Source organism: Sinohyriopsis cumingii, chromosome 15, assembly GCF_028554795.1.
Source record: "Sinohyriopsis cumingii isolate HCF-2022 chromosome 15, ASM2855479v2, whole genome shotgun sequence".
NCBI classification, from domain to species: Eukaryota; Metazoa; Mollusca; class Bivalvia; order Unionida; family Unionidae; genus Sinohyriopsis; species Sinohyriopsis cumingii.
This window is the reverse complement of record NC_142975.1, coordinates 119,919,606-119,941,697: the sequence shown is the minus strand read 5'-3', so window position 1 is coordinate 119,941,697 and position 22,092 is coordinate 119,919,606. Positions and strand designations below refer to the sequence as shown.

The 22,092-nt window shown below is 36.2% G+C and overlaps 1 protein-coding gene and 1 long non-coding RNA gene across 6 annotated transcripts in view; one reads left to right on the top strand and one right to left on the bottom strand.

Moving 5' to 3' along the window:
- Positions 1 to 434: 434 nt before the first annotated feature.
- The window catches only part of LOC149782596 (uncharacterized), a 183,620-nt gene continuing 161,962 nt past the window's right edge, over positions 435 to 22,092 (bottom strand). For all 5 annotated transcript variants that reach the window (XM_089934046.1, XM_089934048.1, XM_089934045.1 and 2 more), the window contains one exon: positions 435 to 16,109. In XM_089934046.1, the coding sequence (XP_089790172.1) occupies positions 7,786 to 16,071 (8,286 nt within the window). In that variant the 5' untranslated portion in view covers positions 16,072 to 16,109 and the 3' untranslated portion in view covers positions 435 to 7,785. The remainder of the gene's footprint in view (positions 16,110 to 22,092) is intronic.
- Positions 18,418 to 22,092, top strand: part of LOC149782597 (uncharacterized) — a 38,413-nt gene continuing 34,738 nt past the window's right edge. Inside the window, exons 1-2 of the long non-coding RNA XR_016414411.1 lie at positions 18,418 to 18,676; positions 19,883 to 20,035. This is a non-coding gene — a long non-coding RNA (uncharacterized LOC149782597). The remainder of the gene's footprint in view (positions 18,677 to 19,882; positions 20,036 to 22,092) is intronic.

Genomic DNA, 22,092 nt, shown 5'->3' with positions numbered 1-22,092 from the left:
TTTCATCATAATATTCATATGGACTTAGTCCAGTTAGGATATTGTGGTATGCTTGTTTTTATATGGACAGCATAACTTTCAGATGTTTCGTCTACCTATAAGCCCACCCCTCCCAAAATAATGTAAGGAATAGGCAAACCACGGTCATTCTGGTAAAGCTATATGTAAGTGCTTGTAAATAAAAAACTGTCCATTCCATTTTGGAAATAAGTTCACATGTCTCTCAATATTGGTGTGGTGGTTTTTGTCATTAAAAGCCATAGGTCATTTTTCCCCTTATTATTTTTTGGCTTCTAAATGGTTATTTGGATGAATTGCATTCTTTTTGTACCTCTGAAACTTGTCTCTCAGTTTTCTTAGACTTCTCAATTTGTTGACTGAGTGCGTGTGTGTAGGAAAATACAACAAGTATCATCAATTACAACAGGATATCCTTGAGCGAAATATATAAGTATATTTATTTGCATGATCAAGTTATTGCATAGTATTATATGTAAACTGAAACACAAGATGATATTGTAACATACTGAAGACTAGGAGGTCAAACAGTTTTTTTTTATGGATAAAATGGTAAAGATGACAACTGGACTTGGACTCGTGGCTTCTTGTAAAATTTTTAGCAAAATTTTAATGAGAATAAAAATTCTTGTTCAAATGAAATTTTCCAGTGCAGCAGAACTTGTTCTTTTTGTCCAATACTGGTGATAAAATATAGTTAAGAAAAAAAATACAAGTTTAAGGTAGAATCTCTATTAAAGAGATGTACATCACCACAAATCTACAATAACTGTTTATTTTTTTAATCAAAAGTGCTGAAGGATATTGTAGAAATAATTTGCATTTAGGGAAGCAGCTCTTACAACCTTATAATTTGTATGGTAAAAGTAGAAACCTTGAGATACAAACTTTGCCATTTCTATCAATATCAACTAACAAAACCTGGCAGTTATGACACTATACTATTCATATCTATGGGCCCCAATACCATTAACAATGCAATGATGCATAAATTAGATGTACATAAATTCGTTGTCTGCAATAATGCATAAATTAGATGTCTGCCACTATTACAATGACTGTTTTTCACATCATCCTATACTATGAAAACATGATGTTACAAAGTATAGTAGATGGATGGTACAACATGTTCCTGGATGAGAAATTTCTCACAAAATATGTTACTGAAATGACAGCTGCAAGTTGATATTTTTTTCTTCTAGCTGTTGAGGGTTGGTTGGATTTTTAAACATAAATTTATCTTTCACTGTCTCGCTGCAGAGAGTTGGTTGGATTTTTAAGAGCAATTTATCTGTCTGGCTGCAGAGGAATTAAAAAATGTGAGGACCAATCATCAGAAATTTTGTATATAACGACTTTGTTCAATGAAACTTGTCCAAAAGTGATCAATTTTTCAAACTATTTTGTTTATGTTGTATAGTGTTAACCACATTAACAGAAGCATCTATTGGGCATTAATTAATAAAAACAACTACTACTTCCTATCCTTATAACAGACCAAAACACGTCAATCTGAACACTTCAAGTTAAATTTTATATTCTGATACTGAAGACATGTAAACTGAACCTTCTCCATGTTAACTACCAGTGTTGTGTTTTGTTTAACACCTCCAATTTTATCCCATTTCTGCTTTAATTTTGGACAATACATCAATAACAAATGTCAAATAAAATTGAAACATTTTATTTAGTTTCAACTTTTTGTATAGTTTTGTTAAAACTGCAAGGAGTTTTCAAAGCAACCCATCAAAATAATTACAACTAAAAATGTAAAGTTTTTCTTTTAGGACTACCAGTGCTGTGCTTAATCACTGCCTGTTTTGATCTTTGTCACTTTGCCATGCTAAAAGTCCGTTTCAGAACTGGAAATTTGGCAAAGATTTGATTCATGAATTTCCCTGAAATATCTTCATCGTCCAGCCAAAACCTAATGCTGAAAATAAATCACTGGATCCATTATGATAGTTATGTCACGTGACCTCATTGGTCAGTCACATGATCAGTTTGATGCAGGAATTTAACATTCAATAAGGGTTATTCAGATATAACCCACTAAAAGAATCTATTTTAAGCAAAAAGAAGAATCTGCACATCATATGGACCAGACTTGCAATCACACAAACTGTAACTTGTGAAAAAAATCTCCACTTAGACCAGTGGTCAAAAATGTATGGTCAATTAACTTAATTGAAATTTAAAAAATCCATAGCATAAATATGAACAATTTAAAAGCTTTCATATAAATTTATTTAACCCATTGACATTTGATATAATGGAATGTTTAAACCCTCAAAATAGATAAAGTCTGTACAAATTCAATAAAATGTAATGCATGCATACAGAGCACATAGTAATTGCATAGGTAATGTATTATTTAACATACAGGAAATCACAGAATAGAAATAAAGAGTATAAATCCATAAAATCTATCCCAGCAAATTAACACTATTTTATTTACAAACTCTGAAAAAATATGAATAATAAAGAATTATTTCATTCATGAACAATTCTGTATACAAAACTCGAACAGGATTTCTAAATAGGTCCCTGTAAAATGATCACTAAACTCAAAAATATACCACACAATGGATGCAGATTGTGAGCTTGAATCAACAATTCTTAAATGTATAGCTGTGACCTGATTTCAAGATGTCAGATAAATAAAATTTGTTGTGAATACTCCATGATTGTTTTGTTTATACCTCAAAGACTTTGGGAAAGAAACCAAACTAGAAGTGTGTATGGAACATAGATGACCCAACACAGTGCATGGAAACTGAACTGACAACCTTAACCAATATGTGAGGGCTGGAAAGATCAACAGATTAAACACAGCAAATCCTACTACTGTTTGGGGGAGAGGGGGGGCATACAAAAAAGAAACAAAATAAAGCAACAGATAAAATGGGATAGCTATATTTCCTACTTTCAAAAAAAAATATCCAAATACTATTGTGATAAGCTGTCTACCAGAAATTCGCATCTGCCCCTAAGTACCTCACAATCAATTGATCTGATGTCACATAGAAAGATCTATCTGCTGGTGCATTATCGGATATCAGACCCAGATAATAGGCTTCACTAAATGGGTCAAAATTTCTTCCACAAATTAAGAATTGCATTGATTTTGATTTTTTTTTTAATTGCACAGAACATTCAGATAGCACCTGGGTAATACAGTCATAAAATGTTGAATTTTTTTTTAAAGGAGTTGGGCCTTGCCTGAGGAAATATAAATTTGTGAAATTCCAATAATTTTTTTCAAGTATACAAATTTGTCCATTTCTTAAGGGTCCAATATGGGGATTTTATTTAGTTATTTTTTTAATCCTCCATAACTGAAAACTCCATTTACAAGCTAATGCATTAATGTTACCCTCTTCTTTAAGTCGATGACCATGACCTTTAACCCCAAATTGGTAGGATTATTTCATACCGCCAGTTTAAGCCATCAACAGCTGTTGTAAAGAAACAAATCTTGAAACAGACAACAAGCAATACACTCCTTATGGCAGGCAATTGAAAAAAATTGCCTTAAACTTTCAAATTTCTTATCGCGAAGTTTGAACATAAGCTGCATAACAATTTTTTCACTTAAAATGGTTCCATCAATAAAAATATCTTTTAGATGTTTGTCTTCCTTGAATCGTCTAACTTGTTACAAATTTTAGCTCTTAATTTCAGTTGAATTAAACTGTACTAAACAAAAATAGACACATAATTCATACATACTACAAATAGGACAATAAAATTTACAAAGTGTAGATTTTCTACAACTCTGATATTTGAACTAAAAAGTGATTTTTTTTGCATCCTGTCCACTATTTCTACCAATGACAAAAAACAAAACAGATATTGTCTGAAGTATCAAAAGCATGATAGTAAAAAAAATTCTGAGAGAGGACAAATCTTGAGAATTTTAGTGAAACGAGACCAAAATCTGCTGGCACATGCTGTCCATCAGTTCAACAGGACTAATAAGGTTGCAGTGACAAATGGAGGCAAAAATATTGGCACAAAAATTATGATAAACTGAAATAGAAGATATATAAACCACAATGGAAAAAATTAAATGCAGATAAACTACAGATGAAAAATGAAGTTGACATTTCGTGTTCTGTGCCTTAAAAAATGAGTTCTGATAAAATTGCACTTATTTTATGAGGAAAAAAGAAACAAAATTATGACATTTATGTTCATGTACAAGAACTATGTACAGGTGAAGTGACTGAATATAATTAGTCTGTGAAATCAGAAGTACTTGTTGCAATTGTTCATTTGGGTACATAATGATATGACTGAAATGAAAAGTTAAATGACACTGAACACATAGTTTTTAAAGATTTTATGTAGAATCTTAATTTTATAATCACACCATCTTAAAATGGAATGATGATATCATGCGACTACTGCATGACTGTTAGGTTGATTCGCTGGCTTAATTTATCTTTAAAATCATTTTATTATGCCCTTCTTCAACAGACTGTTCATAGAAAATTTCCAAGACTTGTAGAAAGGTAATCTCCACATCATAACAAGCAAGCTTTTAAAAAAATTGCATTTTTATGAAGAATTTTGCCATGAACATCTGGGCTATGGTGTGGGAAATACTTGTTCTTTTCAGTATTGTTTTGTATTGCACCACTGCATCATACACAAGTCAAACTAATCTCGATTTCTACTGCCTTGTCATGTTAGAAAGAACCACATTGTATCATTTTTTTTGCATAAAACTAATGTCAATATGATGTACATAAAGTGGTAGCTACTCAGTACAAAGTTCTATAAATCACCTGTGTTAAAGGAAAAAGTGAGGTAAATTAGTTGACAGCCAATTAGTTAACATGCAAGGCACTGTAAAAATGGAGATGTTTTATGCAAAACGACATTATAATGAGTTATATATATAAGCTAACAACTATAATTAATTTAATTAAAATTAACAAGACATTTCAAAACCAGAATTCACCTAATATAATGGGATCCATGACAAAACTTGAGGGACAGAAAGTCGGTACAGTACCAAGCCAGATACCATTCATATTGACCATCATGATCATGAGGACACATATGCAAGAATCTTTCGGGTTCCAAGAAACTCCATTTCTTGCCAAATTTCTTCTGACAGAGTCAAATGAGGGACATGTTTTATAGCTGATGAATCCCAAATTTTTAAATCTGAATAGGCCAAAGGGCTTGAAACCAAAAAACCTGATAAATGTGCACTGGTGAATGGATGAAACTTAAGCAAATAGTGAAGTTGCTATATATTTTTAAAAAAACAGAAATGAAAGTTACATAATTTAAGCCGTTTATATTAATGACACTTGTTGAAATGTGATAGCATCATAATATAATATTAATTATATATACATTATAATAATATAAACAAATTGATATTATTTTATAACAATATAGCCTTTGTAGTGATCTTGTTCTCTATCTCTCAAGTTCAGGCAACTGTTAAATAAATTGTTTTCATCTTTATGATGTACTCCAATTCTTTCAATCATGCTGATAATTTTGTTCTCTAAAGAACTAAGAATATTTCAGACTATAATACAACATTAATATCTTGATACAAGAAACCATTTCAGTGTTTAAATTACATCATTAATATATAACAGTAAAATAAATGTCGTTTTCAACAGTTCAATATTTTGAAAAAACTGGAAGCCTTTAATTTTGTGCACAGATTACATATAGCACCAAAACTTGGAAACATACTGAGTAATACCCAGTCCAGAGGACTGTACATAGTAACAATGTAAATATTATATTTACCCATTTGTATTGCATACCCAGAGTAACAATGTAAATATTATATTTACTCATTGCGTACCCAACTCTGAACAGCACAGATCCAGTTCTGCAATCATATTATGCACTGGCAGAACAAAGTTACAGGAAATTATATTTACAACAAACAGCATAGACCCTGCTCTGTAATTACATTATATGACTGCACATTTTGATCTACTCTTTGCAGTTTGATGCACACTGTACAGATGTAAATAAATGGAATGTATTACATAAATTTAATGACTAATTTACGTATTAATACAAAGCTACACTATGAAGAGTAGTGGCATACGTGAGACAGCCTTGAATGGCATAGAAGTCTTAAGAGCTTGCCTTTACTGATCACTGCCATCTCACCTCTCTCCTGGATGGCACTGATCCAGAATGGTGAGCGCTTTAGACCACTCGGCCCGCCCACCCCCACCATGTGCTGGTAATTCCAAGTCTATACTTTCACACCAGACAATGATCTACAAGAATATGATTTGGTTTTACTCACTTACCCTATTCAACACTTGGTTTTTGATAGCACTTTAAATACATTATTACCGACTGGTATAACATAAGAAGAGCAAAGTGACTTTCCAAAAGACACACCAAAGCATCTGGCTTGGATGGGTATGGAACCCGCAACCCTTAGATTATCAGTCCAATGATTCACCAAGTAAACTACAATGGCTCTCCACCCTGTTTAACTGACAGGTTCATCATGTGAACAATATAGTTATAGGTCTTAAAGACTTAACCTAAAAGGGAACAATATTTATTTGTGCAAAATGAGCATCTCAGTGCTGCAAACAGCACAAACCCAGGTATACCATCACATGAAGCACAGGCAGATAAGGGTCTACACTGTACATGTAAAATACAAGCAGAAAACATGTACAGACTATGGTGCATTGTATGCTGGCAAGTCTGACTATCTTGCTGGCAATTAGTTGTGCTTTAAACACCAGAAAATATGGTACACTGGTTTGGATGAGGTCCGAGGTCAAAGAAGTGTTTGAATACCATCACTGCAAATGGAATTGGATGCAAATTGTCTGAATTTGATCACAGTCTTTGTTCTTAATTTCTACAGCATAACCGTAGTAGTCATCAGAAAGCTCTAAAAATGTATGCTTGGGTTAAGTCATCACAGTGATAGTGAAAGAATCAAGAAAATTGTTAAAATATCCCTTGGTCCCAACATTTACAATGTTCCCTTTAACCTGTGATGAATTACCACTCTCTAATGTTAGAGACTGATAGGGAGTCTACTATGAAAACAGTTCAAACAGAATCCTAGCAATCTATTTGCTAAAAAAGCAGTTCCTGAATTAAACAGTAAATCCCTCTTCTCCAAAATTTCACCTGATAGTAAATTAAAATAAATGTTATGTAGCTGGTTCTTGAATTCCCTTGCCTGTATAGTTCTAAATGATCCTTGAATCAATGTGTACTTAATGCACAGTTCTCTCCATTGTGAGGCATCTTCTCAAAAGGAAACACACTTTCTTCATCACCAAACTTGTCCCAACATCTAGGAATTATTTGGAGTCTCCTTTGCAAAATGTGTTATCACAATGAAAAACTGGATTCATTTATTGTGAAGATATTTGTTTCATGATAACCAATCAAAGGCATATATACCTTTTTGGTTGCAATTACCAATATTCTTTTGAACAAAATGGAAGCAATCTAAATTATGAATAAAGTCAAGGTAAGATATTCTCTTTAAAAATCCATGTTTTCAGAATTTTCTTTACTAATAAAAGGTATGTAGAGATAATTTAATGTTACCTGACAATGAAGACCTCAATTATTAAATTATGAACTGAAAAACTGAATGTTAACTTGGTTCAGGGTATGATTTTTATCAAAGACGTTTTCTGTATACTACAAAAGTCAAGTGTCAGTTATGAAAATGTTTTCCAGTGCTGTGACTAATCAGATGGGTCTTTTCTGCATGTTGAACCTGCATTTTTAGTACTGGTGACCAATCAGATGTTGTTTTTCATGTTGCAGCATCTGAGCTTTGTTCTCAAATTCTCTCTCACAGTACTGGCAGACATAGACCTTGGTTTTGACAGAGGATCCCTCAGTAGGATTGTTGGAGCCATCTACCCCCTCCTTGGATACTTTGGTTTTCTCTTCTCCTTCCTCCTGGCTGTCCTTATGGAGATTCTCCACCACTGTAGAATCTGGCTCTCCATTCTGAACATCTCTATCCTTGGCTGCAGAACTTAAAATTGATCCCAACATGTCTGAACTGCTTTTCTCCAATTCCCTGCTCAAGTTCCTCCTGCTATGTCCTCCCTTCTGCTGATCTCTTAGTTGACTTAACATCTCTTTGCTGACAGGAGCACTTGGAAAGTGGATCTGAACATGTTCTAGGAGGGTTTCCTCATCTGAACAGCTGAAGGTGCAGCATGGGCATGTGGTTTTGCTTGGAACATTGTGCTTCTTCTCATGGTCCTTTAGTTCATCCTTGGATGGTGTACTGTATGGACAATTCTCACATTTATGCTCCATGTCAGGCCCATTATTGCTGTCATCACTGTGGTCATTGTAAGGAGCAGTGAAGTACAACTTTGGAGTCACTATGCCTGGTCGCACCTCATAATCTTTCACGTCCATCTCATCTTGTGTTGAGTCCTCATCATCTGATGGCTTCAGATGCATCCGCATGTGCTGCTCAAGAAGGTTATATCGATCAACGCTATAATCACAGAACTCACAGGTATACCGCTTGCCAGAGTTGTGGAGAGAGAGATGCATTTCCAAAAGGCTTTTACTAGGACTGTTGTAAGGGCACTTATGGCACTGTAGTTTCTGCTTCTGGTCTTGACTGCCCTGCCGAGGCTTCTCCTTCTTGTGTAGCTTCATGTGGTCCCTCAGAACATCAGTATTGTTGGTACTGAAACTGCATTCTGAACAAGAATAGCTGGCCTGCATTCTGTGCAAGTTTTTGTGGTAGGTATATGTGTTTTCATTACTTGTAATGAATTTGCAGATCTTGCACTGGAATATTTTCTGTGATGGATTCTGGAATTGCTGGTACTTGAAAAGCTCTTGGCTTGATGAAAATGGAGCTTCTGGACACTGATTTAAAGCCATTCCAATGACACCAACATTCTGTTGCTCCATGAAGTCCTTGGTATCTAAAGCAAATTCTCGGTTGAGGAAGACAATGTCTCCTGGGTTAGGATCATAACCTGGTTCACCACTGTGTACTTTACGATGTTGGTAGAGCAAGTTTAATCTATCAGCACTCCAGTTGCAGTAGTCACATTTGTACTTCCTTTTGAGACCATGCATCTGAATATGACACTTAAAACTTTTTAGAGCATTGCAGCGATAGGGACACTTTGTGCAGGTGTAGCGAATCTTTTCTTCAGAAGTCGGACCATTCTGGAAGAGTTTGCTGTTGAGCTTGAAGTTCGATTCTCCTGACATTTCAGTCATGACCTGAAGAGCAGATTCCTGTGAAACTCTTTCTGCAATGGCTGCTGCATCTGGGTGGTTTTTGTTCACTAAATTAACCATCACTGGGGATGGATCAAAGTTTGGCTCCTGGAAATGGAGTTTGCGGTGTTGAGCCAGAAGATTTAACCTATCCAGGCTGTAGCTGCAATAATCGCACCTGAATTTCAAATTGCTGCCATGCAGTCTGACATGTTTCCTAAACTCTGAAGCCGAGTTACTACTGTATGGGCATTTCTGACATTTGTAATTTCGAAACTGCAGTTCATGGTCAAAGCTAGTTCCCTCTTTTGCAGCAGAATCTTCTAAATCTTCAACCTGACCATTCTCTTTCAACTCTTCTTCCATCAGAGATGTTTCAATATCCTGCTCCTCTTCCTCTTGTTCCTCCTCTTCCATTGCTTCCATTTCTTCATATCTGTCCAGAGAGATTTCATCAGGATTGTCTGAAGTTTTATCACTATTCAATTCCTGTGAGTCTGATTTTTCTCCCTCATCCCCTCCATCAGGCCCATGCATGTTTTGCAGATTCTTGAGGCTCACATCACTAAAGGGATCTAGTACTACATCCTGGTAATTGCTAACTTTGTTCTCCACACTGGGGTGATGACATTCATGAAACTTCATATGCTGTTGTAATAGGTAAGCTCTTGATGCACTGTAGTTGCATTTGATGCATCTATACCGACTCTTCACAATGTGCTGTTTCTTATGCTTAATTATATTGTTTTTGCAAAATGTATTGTATGGGCATCTGGAGCATTTATATCTTACGCGGCCAGAAGAGGCCTTCATTCTGTTGAGTATATTTTTTAACTGATTCTTATCGTTTATTATCTCCCCTGTGCTTTCTGTCATAGCATCCATATCATCCTGAGGTTCCGTATCCTCTTCACGGAATTTGGGGCTTATCAGTAATGAGTAGTTTTTTGACTTGCTTCTTTTGTGAATTTGGGTATGCTTCATTAAGATATCAGGATTATCAACACTGTAGTCACAGATATTGCAATTGTGTTCCTTATTAGCACCATGTCTCTCCAAGTGTCTATGCAGAACTTCCCTCTTTCGAACTTTGAATGGGCATTTTGGACAGCAAAAAAGAGTTCCAATATTTTCTGAAGAGGATGTCATTATATCTTTGCTTCTTTTATTTGGTAACATCAAAAATGATTGCTCAAATCGTTTCAGGCTACTTTCTGACCCAAATGCTTTTAGTGGCTGATGAGCAGGTAAAGGCATCTGCAACTGCACATTTGAGAAGGTATCCTTGTTCATCTCTTCTGATTGCAAGTCTCCATGGTTTGAAGAAACCATGGAGTATGTTGTATCCTGTGACATCTGGATGAACAGTGGCTCCTTTGGGTGAACAGACTCCACATGATGCTCAATAAGTTTCAAGTTATCCACACTGTAGTCACATTGGTGACAGGTGTATTTCCGCCTAGATCCATGCTGCCGGACATGATTGGTTGTGTTGGCTGCATTACTACTAATGTAGTAACATTTAGGACATTTGTAATGTTTCTTCCCATCCAAGCTGCAGACCAGAACTGGAATTCCACGCCAGGTTGTTTCCTCTCGTATGACAAGGACAGGCTTTCGCCCACCTTTATTTGCTTGGATAGCTCTTGACAGGGCACCAGGGTCCATCTCACTTTCATTGTAATCGATGCAACTGCTAAAACTGCCATTTAAATCATCAGAGTTGTCAGATGCATTATGGCTTTCTGAAGGAGATGACTGTACTTGGAAAAGAAAATTGTTGTTGCTGTCCTCTCCCCCACTACTGAGGTTGATTTTTTCCTCAGGTGTTCCCTTCCACAGATTCCCATGTGTACCTCTCATATGCTGGTAAAGCAAGTTCAGACGATCAATGCTATAGTCACAATATCTGCAAGTATGCTTACAGTTGCTTCCATGCCTTTCAATGTGTCGCAGGTATGTTACTGCATTTGGAGCTGTAAATGAACATTTTGTGCACTGAAATGATCTTCCTCTTTTCGGTGGACTGGTAATGGTTTTCTTAGCCTTGACAAGTAATTGTGAAGGTGAGTTATGCATCATGCCAGCTAATTCCTTTGGAAAAGGATCTCCATCATGGTTCTTTAAAGAATTAATATATAGACTTATTGGGTTCTGAAATGGTCTAGTATGCGATTTTAATGCAGAAGTGTTGGAGTTTGGCATCATTGGCAATGGAAGAGTTGGATGGTTATGTCCAAAATATTGCTGGGTAAGACTAGTATCTTTTTTTCCTGATGCATTTTTAGACTGATCAGTTGACTCCTTCACCTGTTTTTGGTGAGTTACTTCTCCAGGCATGTTATCATTATCTTCCTGAGCTTTCAGCTCCAGAGGGTGAAGGATTCTTGCATGTTGATACAGTGTGGAGACATTCTGGAAAGTAGAGTCACACCATTCACAGGGCAGACCAGAAGCCTTAGATAATGAGATTGCTGGGCTGTCTGTATTTTGCCTATTTCGAGCTATACTACTTGCTGGGTTGGAAGCAATGGCAATGGCACTGCTCTGAGGTGTTGAGGTCCTAGAGAAATCAAGTGCTCCTTCTGGCAGGTCAATGACACTGTCTTCTCCATCCATACTCTCCTCCCTTTCATGTTCATCTGAATGCAGCTCTTTCTGCTCCATTTCTTCCAGATCCCTCACCTCATTTTCTGCAAGGGTACCTAGATCACAGCATTCTCCTGGGTTGTGTTCTGGATGAAGTCGCATATGTTGCAGTAAAAGGTTGCGGCTGTAGACATTATAGTCACAGTGGGTACACATAAATGCATCGGATCCTCTTTGCTCATGCAAACATTCATGGATGTTAAGGCTACTTCTCTCCATAGTTGTGAATGGGCATTTGAAGCATTTCATTTGTTTCAGAGGCTTGCGACGATGCTTCAGATGGATGGTTCGGTTAGACACATCAGAGCTGCTGTCAATATCTTGGCCCTGGTTAGCTGATTGTGCAGTGGCAGAATGGCTGACCTTGTGCTGCAGAAAGGAGGAAAGATCATTGCCTTGATAGTCACATTGCTTGCATTTGAACTTGGCAGGGGTGGAGTCATCTTTGGTCTGATCATCATGCATTTTCTGGTGCATGTCATATTCATGCTTTCTGCTGGTGCTGTAGGAGCAGTTTCCACATATGTACAGAGTTCTTTGGTCTTCATCATTGTCACTTGTTTTCTCAAGGTCAAGCTTGTCTTGGGCAGTCAGCCCTGTTTCATCTTCCAAATCACTTGTACTGTAATGTCCGTAAGTCTTCATGTGCTTCTTCAGGTCACATTTCCAGCGTGAACTGTAGCCACATGTACTGCACATGAATGGTTTGTTCTCGGAGTGCAGTACGGCATGTCTCCTGAGCTCTGCAGGACTATTACCCATGAAAGGACATTCCAGGCAATGATACACTCCATCATTAATTAGGCTCTTGAAGACAGGTTGCTTGTGATTCGAATTAGAAGCAGAGTTTGAATGGGCTGGTGGTGCCATTGGTGTATCTGAATTAGCATATGCAGATTCGATGTGCCTTTCTCTATCAAGCCCACTAGAGTTTTTACCATTTTCAGCAAAAGTGAATGTAGCTCCTGGACTTTTCTGGAGTAATATAGAATTCATATAATAAGAATGTTGAGGCTGTGGTGTTTGCTGTTGAAGATCTCCATGTGGAAGTACTGTTACATTTGGTGGTGCCATCTTTTTTATTTTTGTCGTATCAATGACATCATGAACTGTTCCACCTCCACATCGTCTGAGATGTTTAACTACATCCCATTTCCATTTGCTTCTATAGCTACATCTGGGGCAATGGTAAGGCTTCTCATTTGAGTGGTTCTTCATGTGCTGAGTTATCTCTGAGGGCCAACGGGCTCTATATTCACAATGCGAGCATTTGTATGGCAATAGATCGGTTGGCAAAGATTTTCTATCTAATATATTGTCTGATATTGTTGACTTGGAGGAGGAGGATAATCTTTGCTTTAGTGCATTCAGAATGTCCTTTTGCTGATTTTCGTTTCTGTCCTGGTCATGGCCATAACTGTCTCTGTTTTCATCTCTGCTGCCTTGACTAAATGCTGGAGATCCTCGTCCATTCATTTCACCATCAACAAAGTAAGCATCATCTCCTGACGCAAAGTCATCATCAATGGTTTTCAATGGTTCTGATGATGGTCTTCGTGGCATTTGATGATTCTCATTTGAATCTTCAAATCCACTTTGATTACTTCCATCCCCATAGTTTTTTTCGGAGCCAAAGTTGTTCCCATCAACTAAATGCAAATCAGTATCGGAAAGACGTCGTTTCTTGGGCGGAGGTTCATCTTCACTTTTCATATAACTTCTTGTTTGGAAATTGTCACTGTCTATAAAAGCTGAGGTAGTAGAAGACATTGAAATTGGAATTGGAGTTACATGTGGACTCTTTTCAAAAGAATTTTTGACTGGTTGCGTGGACATTCCTGGGTCTCGTCTCTTATAAGGATTTGGCAGACTGTGGTGACTTTTCTCAAAGTGTTTTACCAGGTCCCATTTCCACTTATAGGTTGAACCACATACCATGCAAACAAATGGTCTCTCTTCTGAGTGTGAGACAGCATGCTTCTGAAGTTCAGCAGGCCACTTGGCAACAAAATTACACATGCTGCATTTCAACTGTTTTGGCTCATTGGAAAGAAGCTCTTGTGAAGACAAGCTTGATATTGCTTCCAGTGGCATCTTGAGAAGATGGTAGGTTTGTTGTAGACCATGAGGGATTTTCTGTATTGCCTCTTTGTGTTCTTGAATTTTCTCAGCATGATTAAGGGCAAAATGAGTATTGAGATCCTCTATTCCGCTGAAATGTTCCTGGCATTCAGCACATTTGAAAGCTCTCTTGTTCAAGTGAAGTGTCATATGTGAGCTGTAGTCCACCAGAGTCTTGGCAACAAAAGCACACTTGGAGCACTGTAGTACAGGGCTTTGACTGGAGTTTGAGGAATTCTTCGTTGATTCTGCATCCAGTATGGACTCTAGGTCTGTATCTTGTGACTTTCTTGGTGTGACAGTCTCATTTGTTTGTGGAGTTGCTTTGGAGAATCTGTTTGAAGGGACTGGTGAGTTTCTATAGCTGCCTGAGCTGTTCTCTTCTGCCTCATCCCATGCAGGCTCTGCCTTTATATCCTTTTTCACTGAGAAATCAAGTGGTTCTGTTTGGGAATCACTCATGTCTTTCTGCAATGAATAAATATTGCTACGGTCAAAGTTTAGAGGTCTCTCCAGGTGGGTTCTAGCTGGACTGCTCCTTAAGAGCTGCTGCCTTAAGTCAGTCTGACCATGGGGCATGGTAGTGGAACTAGTTGGAGCACAGTTTGTCCCAGCTATAAAAGGTCCAATAAATTTTGGCATGACAACTGAGGTGGTCATCTCCTCCACTGACTTGGACTCAACCGTTGGCATGGCTTGAGGTATGCTGGATTGGGAACTATTGTATAAGGAGGAGCTATGAGAGCCATACTTGGATCTCACCTGTGACACTATAGTATAATTTTGTAATGTTGGTGGTGGCTTGGTAGGATCAGGAACATCTCCAAAATGCTTCTCCTTCCAATGTTTATTTAGAGACTTCCTCCATTTGTAAACATTTCCACATTTAGAACATGCATACTTTATACCTATATCATCAAACACTTCAAAGTACTTGTCTGGATCAACCTCCTGCCTAACACGCTTTTTCTTCTCAACAATTTCACAAGAATTTTTCTCTGTATTATCTCCAGTTACAGCTTCTTCTTCAACTTCCTCATCCCCCTCATCCTCTTCCTCCTCCTGATCTTTAACTGGCTGCTGAGTAACACCATTTGTCTCACTAGCTTCCTTCAGCTCCCTAAGGTCCTTCTCTGTGAAGCTGCTTTCTAAATCCGACCCACTCATTGTTCCATTTCCATCCTTGCCTGTAAAGTGGAGTTTACGATGCCTTGGCAGTTTTTGTTTGTATTTGGTTGCATACTCACAGATATCACACTCATATATCAGGATGTCTTGACCATGGAAATCCTTCTGGTGATGTAGAAATACCTTGGCACTAGTTGTGCTAAATTCACATACATTGCATATGTATGTACGATTTTGGATATTGCCAGTACGTGTCAAGATGGGAGCCTCAGATGATTCAAGGTTATACTCTGTCATCTCATTTCCATCATGATCAGATTCAGCAATGACCAACCTTGGTTCTTCATCTTGTTCATGTTCCAGCTCTTCATAATTCCCATTTACACTTTCCATCTCTTCTTCACCTGATACCCTATTTTTAACTGGATTAGATTCAGCTGCTGTATTCACGTTATGTTCACCATCCGTAGTTGAGATGTCCGTTTTACCTGAAGATGAATCTTTATTTTGATTATCCAGATTGTCTATTGAATTTGTTTCTTCTATTGCTGAGCTGTGCTCTGGAAGTTCAGTTTTTACAGTTTCTAAACTAGAGCTATCCTGTCTCTGAATTTTTAAAATATCTGATGATGACTTTTGTTTACTACACACTAGTCCATTCACATCAGAAATATTTGCAACACTTGATTTTCTCTTGAAGCGCAAACTATTTTTTTTGTTTACTTTTTCCTCATTAGTATTATCCTCAGCATGTGCAAGTAGACGGTGCTGGGAAAACTCCCTGACATCAGCGGTTTGAAAGCGGCACTGCTTACAAGTCCGAAGTCGACCACGTCCTGAACCATATATGGCCTGGTCCTCTACAGCTGTGTCCCCACCATCTGTCTTTGCTGCACCATCTGACATCTTGCAGATGAGGGTGATTTGCTTCCAGACCTAATGTCCTGCAAAAGAAATAGAAGGTTAAGATATATGGCTGAAACTAACGAAATGGACATATTTCTTCTATGTGTAGACTCAGTATTCACCACCTTAAAATGCACCCAAATGGAGCATACCTGCAAACATGCATCAAGAAAATTGGTGAACTTTACGTGCAAATTATAAATGTCATACATCAAGGTAAGAAAAAAAAATTGCTTAGTACAAGAGCTAGTTACCATAAAAAGTTTTGTACAGCAGAGTACTACATTATTTTGGACCATTTCACAACATGTACCATACTTTAATGTTCTAGAGCAAGTGCTGGTGACTCTTTATTAAACTTTCCAGCAGTCAATAGCTGGACAAATACCGTGCTCTGATTTATAACAAAATAACACTGTATTATATCCATATTATTTGAAAAATTTGTCATCTTGAGATAAATGAAAATAAAATATCTTAGCCCAAAAGAAAATCAAAGTCCTTCTCCCCTCACCAAAAAATTAAATGTTCTGTTCCTTACAGAAGATGAACTTGCTATGTATATTTAAGTACACAGCATGCTCATGGATCCCATACAGTGGTCCCTCAGCGTGAATTCGCTAAGTATACAGCATGGTCCCCATACAGATATCCCCCTGCAAACCATCCATTATAAGCATTATCAAGGATCCCAAACAGTGTTCTCTCAGTATCAAGTCCCACAGCATGAACATGGATCCCATTAAATAGACAAAATTTTTTCCTATTACTGCTACTTTACTTTCACTTGACTTTGGCCATGTCTGAATTAAATAATTCCCATCATGAAAATACCTCACTGTTGTGTTTTTATGCGCTATAGTGACACCCAGTTTTTGCAACATAAATCAATATAGGGAAAACACATTTAGTAGGGCAACATAAATTATTATATGGCAACATCATTATAAGACAAACTGATTGTATGGCTATATCACTTATACACAGGCCACTTGTAGGTTTCCCATTAAATGTGACAACAAGCAAATTCAGTGAACATTTTCCCTGCCGGACATAGTGTGGTCATAAAATTTGCAATCATGAAATCTGAACACAACTTTCAAAACAGAGATGCAAAGTTTTCAGGCTGCAAATTGAAAGTAACCATAATCATATTGCCCTATATTAGACATTTCACAGCAGAAAAGCATTTTTTTAAAATTATCAGTGACCATGATCTTGAAGACCCTGACTGTGATACATGATACCATCAAAATGTGAAGCATAATTATACGATGGTTCATCCTTGTATTTCAAACAGCTTTTATACAGCCAAAAAGAAACCTTAAAACACTGAGATGTGACTTTCACCTCAAGGATAAAACAGGTTCCTGACACAAATTTAAAAAAGATTGCAAACCTTTTCCAGACCCAAAAAATACAAATTTCCTAACAACATGAAAAGTTTATTGACTTAATCAGGTTAAAATTTTTTAAACATTTTAGATCTTTTCCAAGGACCCTTTATATTGGTGATGTATACAAGTATACAAGACTTCATCCTTTAATCTCAAAAGACTTTAACATTATGATGGAAAAGTAAGCTCTGGAGATAACTCAAACAGATGGAAGGAGTTAAGAGTGGCAAAACTTTTTCTGCTCTAAGGCAATAAGAGCACCATAGAGTTGAGATAAAGTGCATCATCATTCTTTTGTTTAAATCAGTTTTCTAATATACACAGAAAACTGCTAATGTAGTTATCATTAAAACTCCACTCAGATAAAGATCTGGTCCTCAGACTATAAAAAACTTCAGCCTTAGCTTGAGCTTTCCCATCAGCCAATCACAAAAGGTGTTAGAAAAGTAAAGTCTCTTGTGACTGGCTGATCCCAAATGTCAAGCTCAAACTGCCTCAGGAGTTTCATGAATTCCAGCCATGATTTCTTAAATGTGTCAACAGTTCCAGATTTGCAATACCATGTTTAAGTGACTTTGTTTACAAATGCAACATTAGCTAGCCTATTCAATATTACAGAATGTTCTTTTATACCACATTTAGTGTTTGTCAAGTGCATTTTTTAAAACAACACATCACACATCATCTATCACTAACGAGGACAACAAAGATTCATTATTCATGAAATTCATATACTTGTTTGCTTGATGACCTACATGTTAATATAATAGCTTACAGCATAGATCAATACACTTTTATATCAAATTTTTAAATTAGATTAATTCTTTAGAGTAAAACAAGTGACATGTGCAAAGTCTTTCCAGTCTTCAATTTGTTATGCAAAGTACATGTACCGTACTGCATTATCGCTGTTAAAAACCTCATGCTATATTAGAGTGGATAAAGCTTAGAAGTAAGAGGTGGTATTCATTATCACATAACAAAAAGGTGTAATACAATGTACTTTCTTTGGGAATTATGTCATAATTTATGTGCTATTAAAGTAAATATTACTTGTATAGTAACCATGCACTCTGAGCACTAAGACTGCGTCACAGTTTGGAATAAAACAAGAATCCATTAGAAGTCAAGTCACATAGTGCAGAAGTGGTATATGATGAATTTAATGGGCTGGTCCTACCTGGAAATATGCACACTTGTACCTATAGGTAATTATTTTTCTGAAATATTCACCTGCGAAATCATTTACTGTATAGGTGAGTTTTTTCCCCCAGGCAATTTGACAGAATTTAACTGAATCACTGAGTCAGAGACATCTAATGTAGAGACATCTAATGTACCTAATAATATTTGATTCCTCAATCACATTTAGTTGATAAAGAGGATTACTGTCCAGCTCAGGTTGCAACTCTCATGACAAATTTATTTTAACAAGCCATCAATTAAGGACTTATTGTAACAAATCTCTAAATTTTTAACACTATAACTACAACATATTAATTATGATGAGTTTTTTTACTGGGAACATTGTGAGGGTATTCCATTATTTTATCATATAATTCATGCAAACCTGGTTCTCTTGAAGACTAATTAGTGTTTAGCAGCTCATCATCACATGAAAGATTACTAAGTACCAAGGAAAACTTGGAATAAAGTGCCTGGCCCAAAGTAGCACCACAGTGGCTGATCCGGGTTGGTCTCAACAGGATTTTAAACAGCAGTATATGGACTATGGACAAACTCCCCAACCTTCAAGCAACTTTAGGTTCCTATTATTTTGATTTTGATTGCTGTTTAACTGCATATTAACTATGAAATGTTATATGAACAGGATATAATGACGTGGACTTTACATGATCTGGACTATATAATTTGCACTATGTAGACAGGATATAATGATATTGGTGAATTGATTTGGACCATATGGACATGACATTTTGTTTCCACGATGGTTGACTCCTACTCTGCTAGACCTTGAGACTATCCTACTCTGCTAGACCTTGAGACTATCTTACTCTGCTAGACCTTGAGACTATCCTACTCTGCTAGACCTTGAGAAAAATGAGACTACCTTACTCTGCTAGAACCTGAGACTATCCTACTCTGCTAGACCCTGAGACTATGCTACTCTCTCTTTTTCAATCACTTTATTTCACAATATCGACGTCATATGCTCAACAATACAGCATTACACTCCACCATAAATTCTGGTATGCAGTAGCATTCAATGGCATGGAAAAATTCTTGAAATTGGGACAGGATGAAAATTCTGCCTGACAAGTCACAGTTCATGTCATTTGTCCAGAACTTTAAATATAATATGAAAGAAAATTTTACCTTTTTTTGAAGAAATATCATGAATGGCTGTATTCCAGGCATGAAAAATTTTAATAATTTTTCCAGTTTTATTTCAGCTGCATACTGACATAAAATACAGAACCGTTGCATGCAAAGAGGCAAAGAGAGGAGAAAAATTATGGCTGATGATGAATAAGGAGAGAGAGAGGAACAAAAGGAATGCACAAACATTGAATTTGGAAGGACTGGCAAGCAACCAGGTTATGAAGGTATGCTGGGCAAGTGAATTTCATAGCTCGCTCAATTTTATGATGAAATTGGTCTTAGTGGTATAAACAGAATGGCTAATTGCTCTTCTTATAAATTTGGTTATTCTTTTTCTATGAGAAAGGGTAATATTCAAATGTCATGTTCAATTTCATTTTGTTTGTAAATGATTAAATTGTTATATTCTGCATATTGGGGCTCATGTTGTTCTATTCTACATCTCTGCTCAGCTCTCTGACTATTCCACCCCTTAATTTCATATTTTATTTAATTATTTACTTGATCCAAGCAATAATACCATGGATGATCATCCTCTAGATAATGATAACCAAACCACCATGTAACACATTTTCTTGTCAAACATATTGATCTGAAATTTAATTAAGCTAACAAAAACCATCATATAAAAAAGAAAATGTAATCTCTTCCTTGATACCTTTTGGCTGCACACAAAATTAAAGAATGGAAAGGTAAAAATATTGCAATCACAACTGTCATTAATTGTGCCCAAGTTTTTCATTCTTTTACTATAATATACTATGTATCTCATGATGAATTAGCATCCCCAATATAGTGACATATATATTGGTAACCCAACAATTCATGCATAATGTTCTGAAGGGAAAAAATGAACATTGGCAGTGGTCCTATTTTTAGGGCTCTGACTCCAACCTTTGTCAAGAAGGGAGTCCATGACTGCAACTTTCAAAATCCTATTGAGAACCCTGTTGTGTAACTTGACCGCTGATCAGTGCACTATGCAGACTGATGTAAACTATCTCCAAAACTTCACATCATTTTCAATTCAGCAACCATTATAGTAGGACAAAAATTATTTCCAACCAGTAGGGCATAATTATCTGTATATCCACAATCAAAGTCATCCAAGATCTTTCAAAATAAGTTTACAAACATCTCTCAAATTTGTGGTGTACAATGTCACATGCCTTTCATACTAACTGATATATAATTTACATGCTGACTTTTGTTTTTAGATCATGGTTTTCTTTACCCTTGGTAAATAAATTTTCAAGTGTTTCAGAGAAAAAAGCATACTGGAATATCATTGTTTTTTTATTTAAAAAAACGGGCTAGAAATAAAAAAAATTCTAAATGATTTGTGAGTAATTGAACTGAATGTATGAAATGCCATTAATAATGCACATGTAATGTGTGTGTGTAATTTGGATTTTTACTGTAGCTTTAACAATTTGTCAGTGATGTCGCTACAATGTCTGCAGTGTGGCAGTTTATAGTGGTGTCTAGTACTGGGGCATCGTGCTGCAGACATGTCCCACACAGTCACATTATCCTGCAACCAGGCTGACCAGTCCTAAAACTAACCTCTTAATGCTGAGCGCCAAGCGAGGCAGCTGTTAGTACCATTTCTGTATGTCTTTGTTAGGACTCAGCTGCACATGTAATAATATAAATGGCATAAAATAATGTACAATATGTGTAATAACATATAAATGGCATAAAATAATATACATGTAATAACATATAAATGACATAAAATAATATACATGTAATAACATATAAGTGGCATAAAATAATATACATGTATAACATATAAATGGCATAAAATAATGCACAAAACATGTAATAAATATGACAAATGTTTCAGGTGCTTGAATTTGGGCATAGTAACAACTGTCAAACTCTGCTTCACCAAAACTAACATATCAAACTTGCTTCCAAATATTTAATAATTTCAAATGTAGCAATATTTTAAGAAGTAATTTTCTGCAAACATATATACAAACAGAAACATGGTTTACAGGAGAACAATCAATATTGAAAACATAAAGACACATACTTGCAAACAATTATTGACAACTGTGTAATAAAATGCTTGTGGTAAATTACAACACTGCATCAGATTAAGCAAGCCTGCAATTACAAACAATCTCTAACAAAATTTCTAATAAACTTTTATTCGGTTACAGATTATAAATTATTCTTTTGAATCCCAAAGGTCTGTTTTATCCTAATTAAAAAATAAAAAAAATTCTAATGAAATTTAAGCATCTTTTATTGTAAAAGCATTTTTAACATC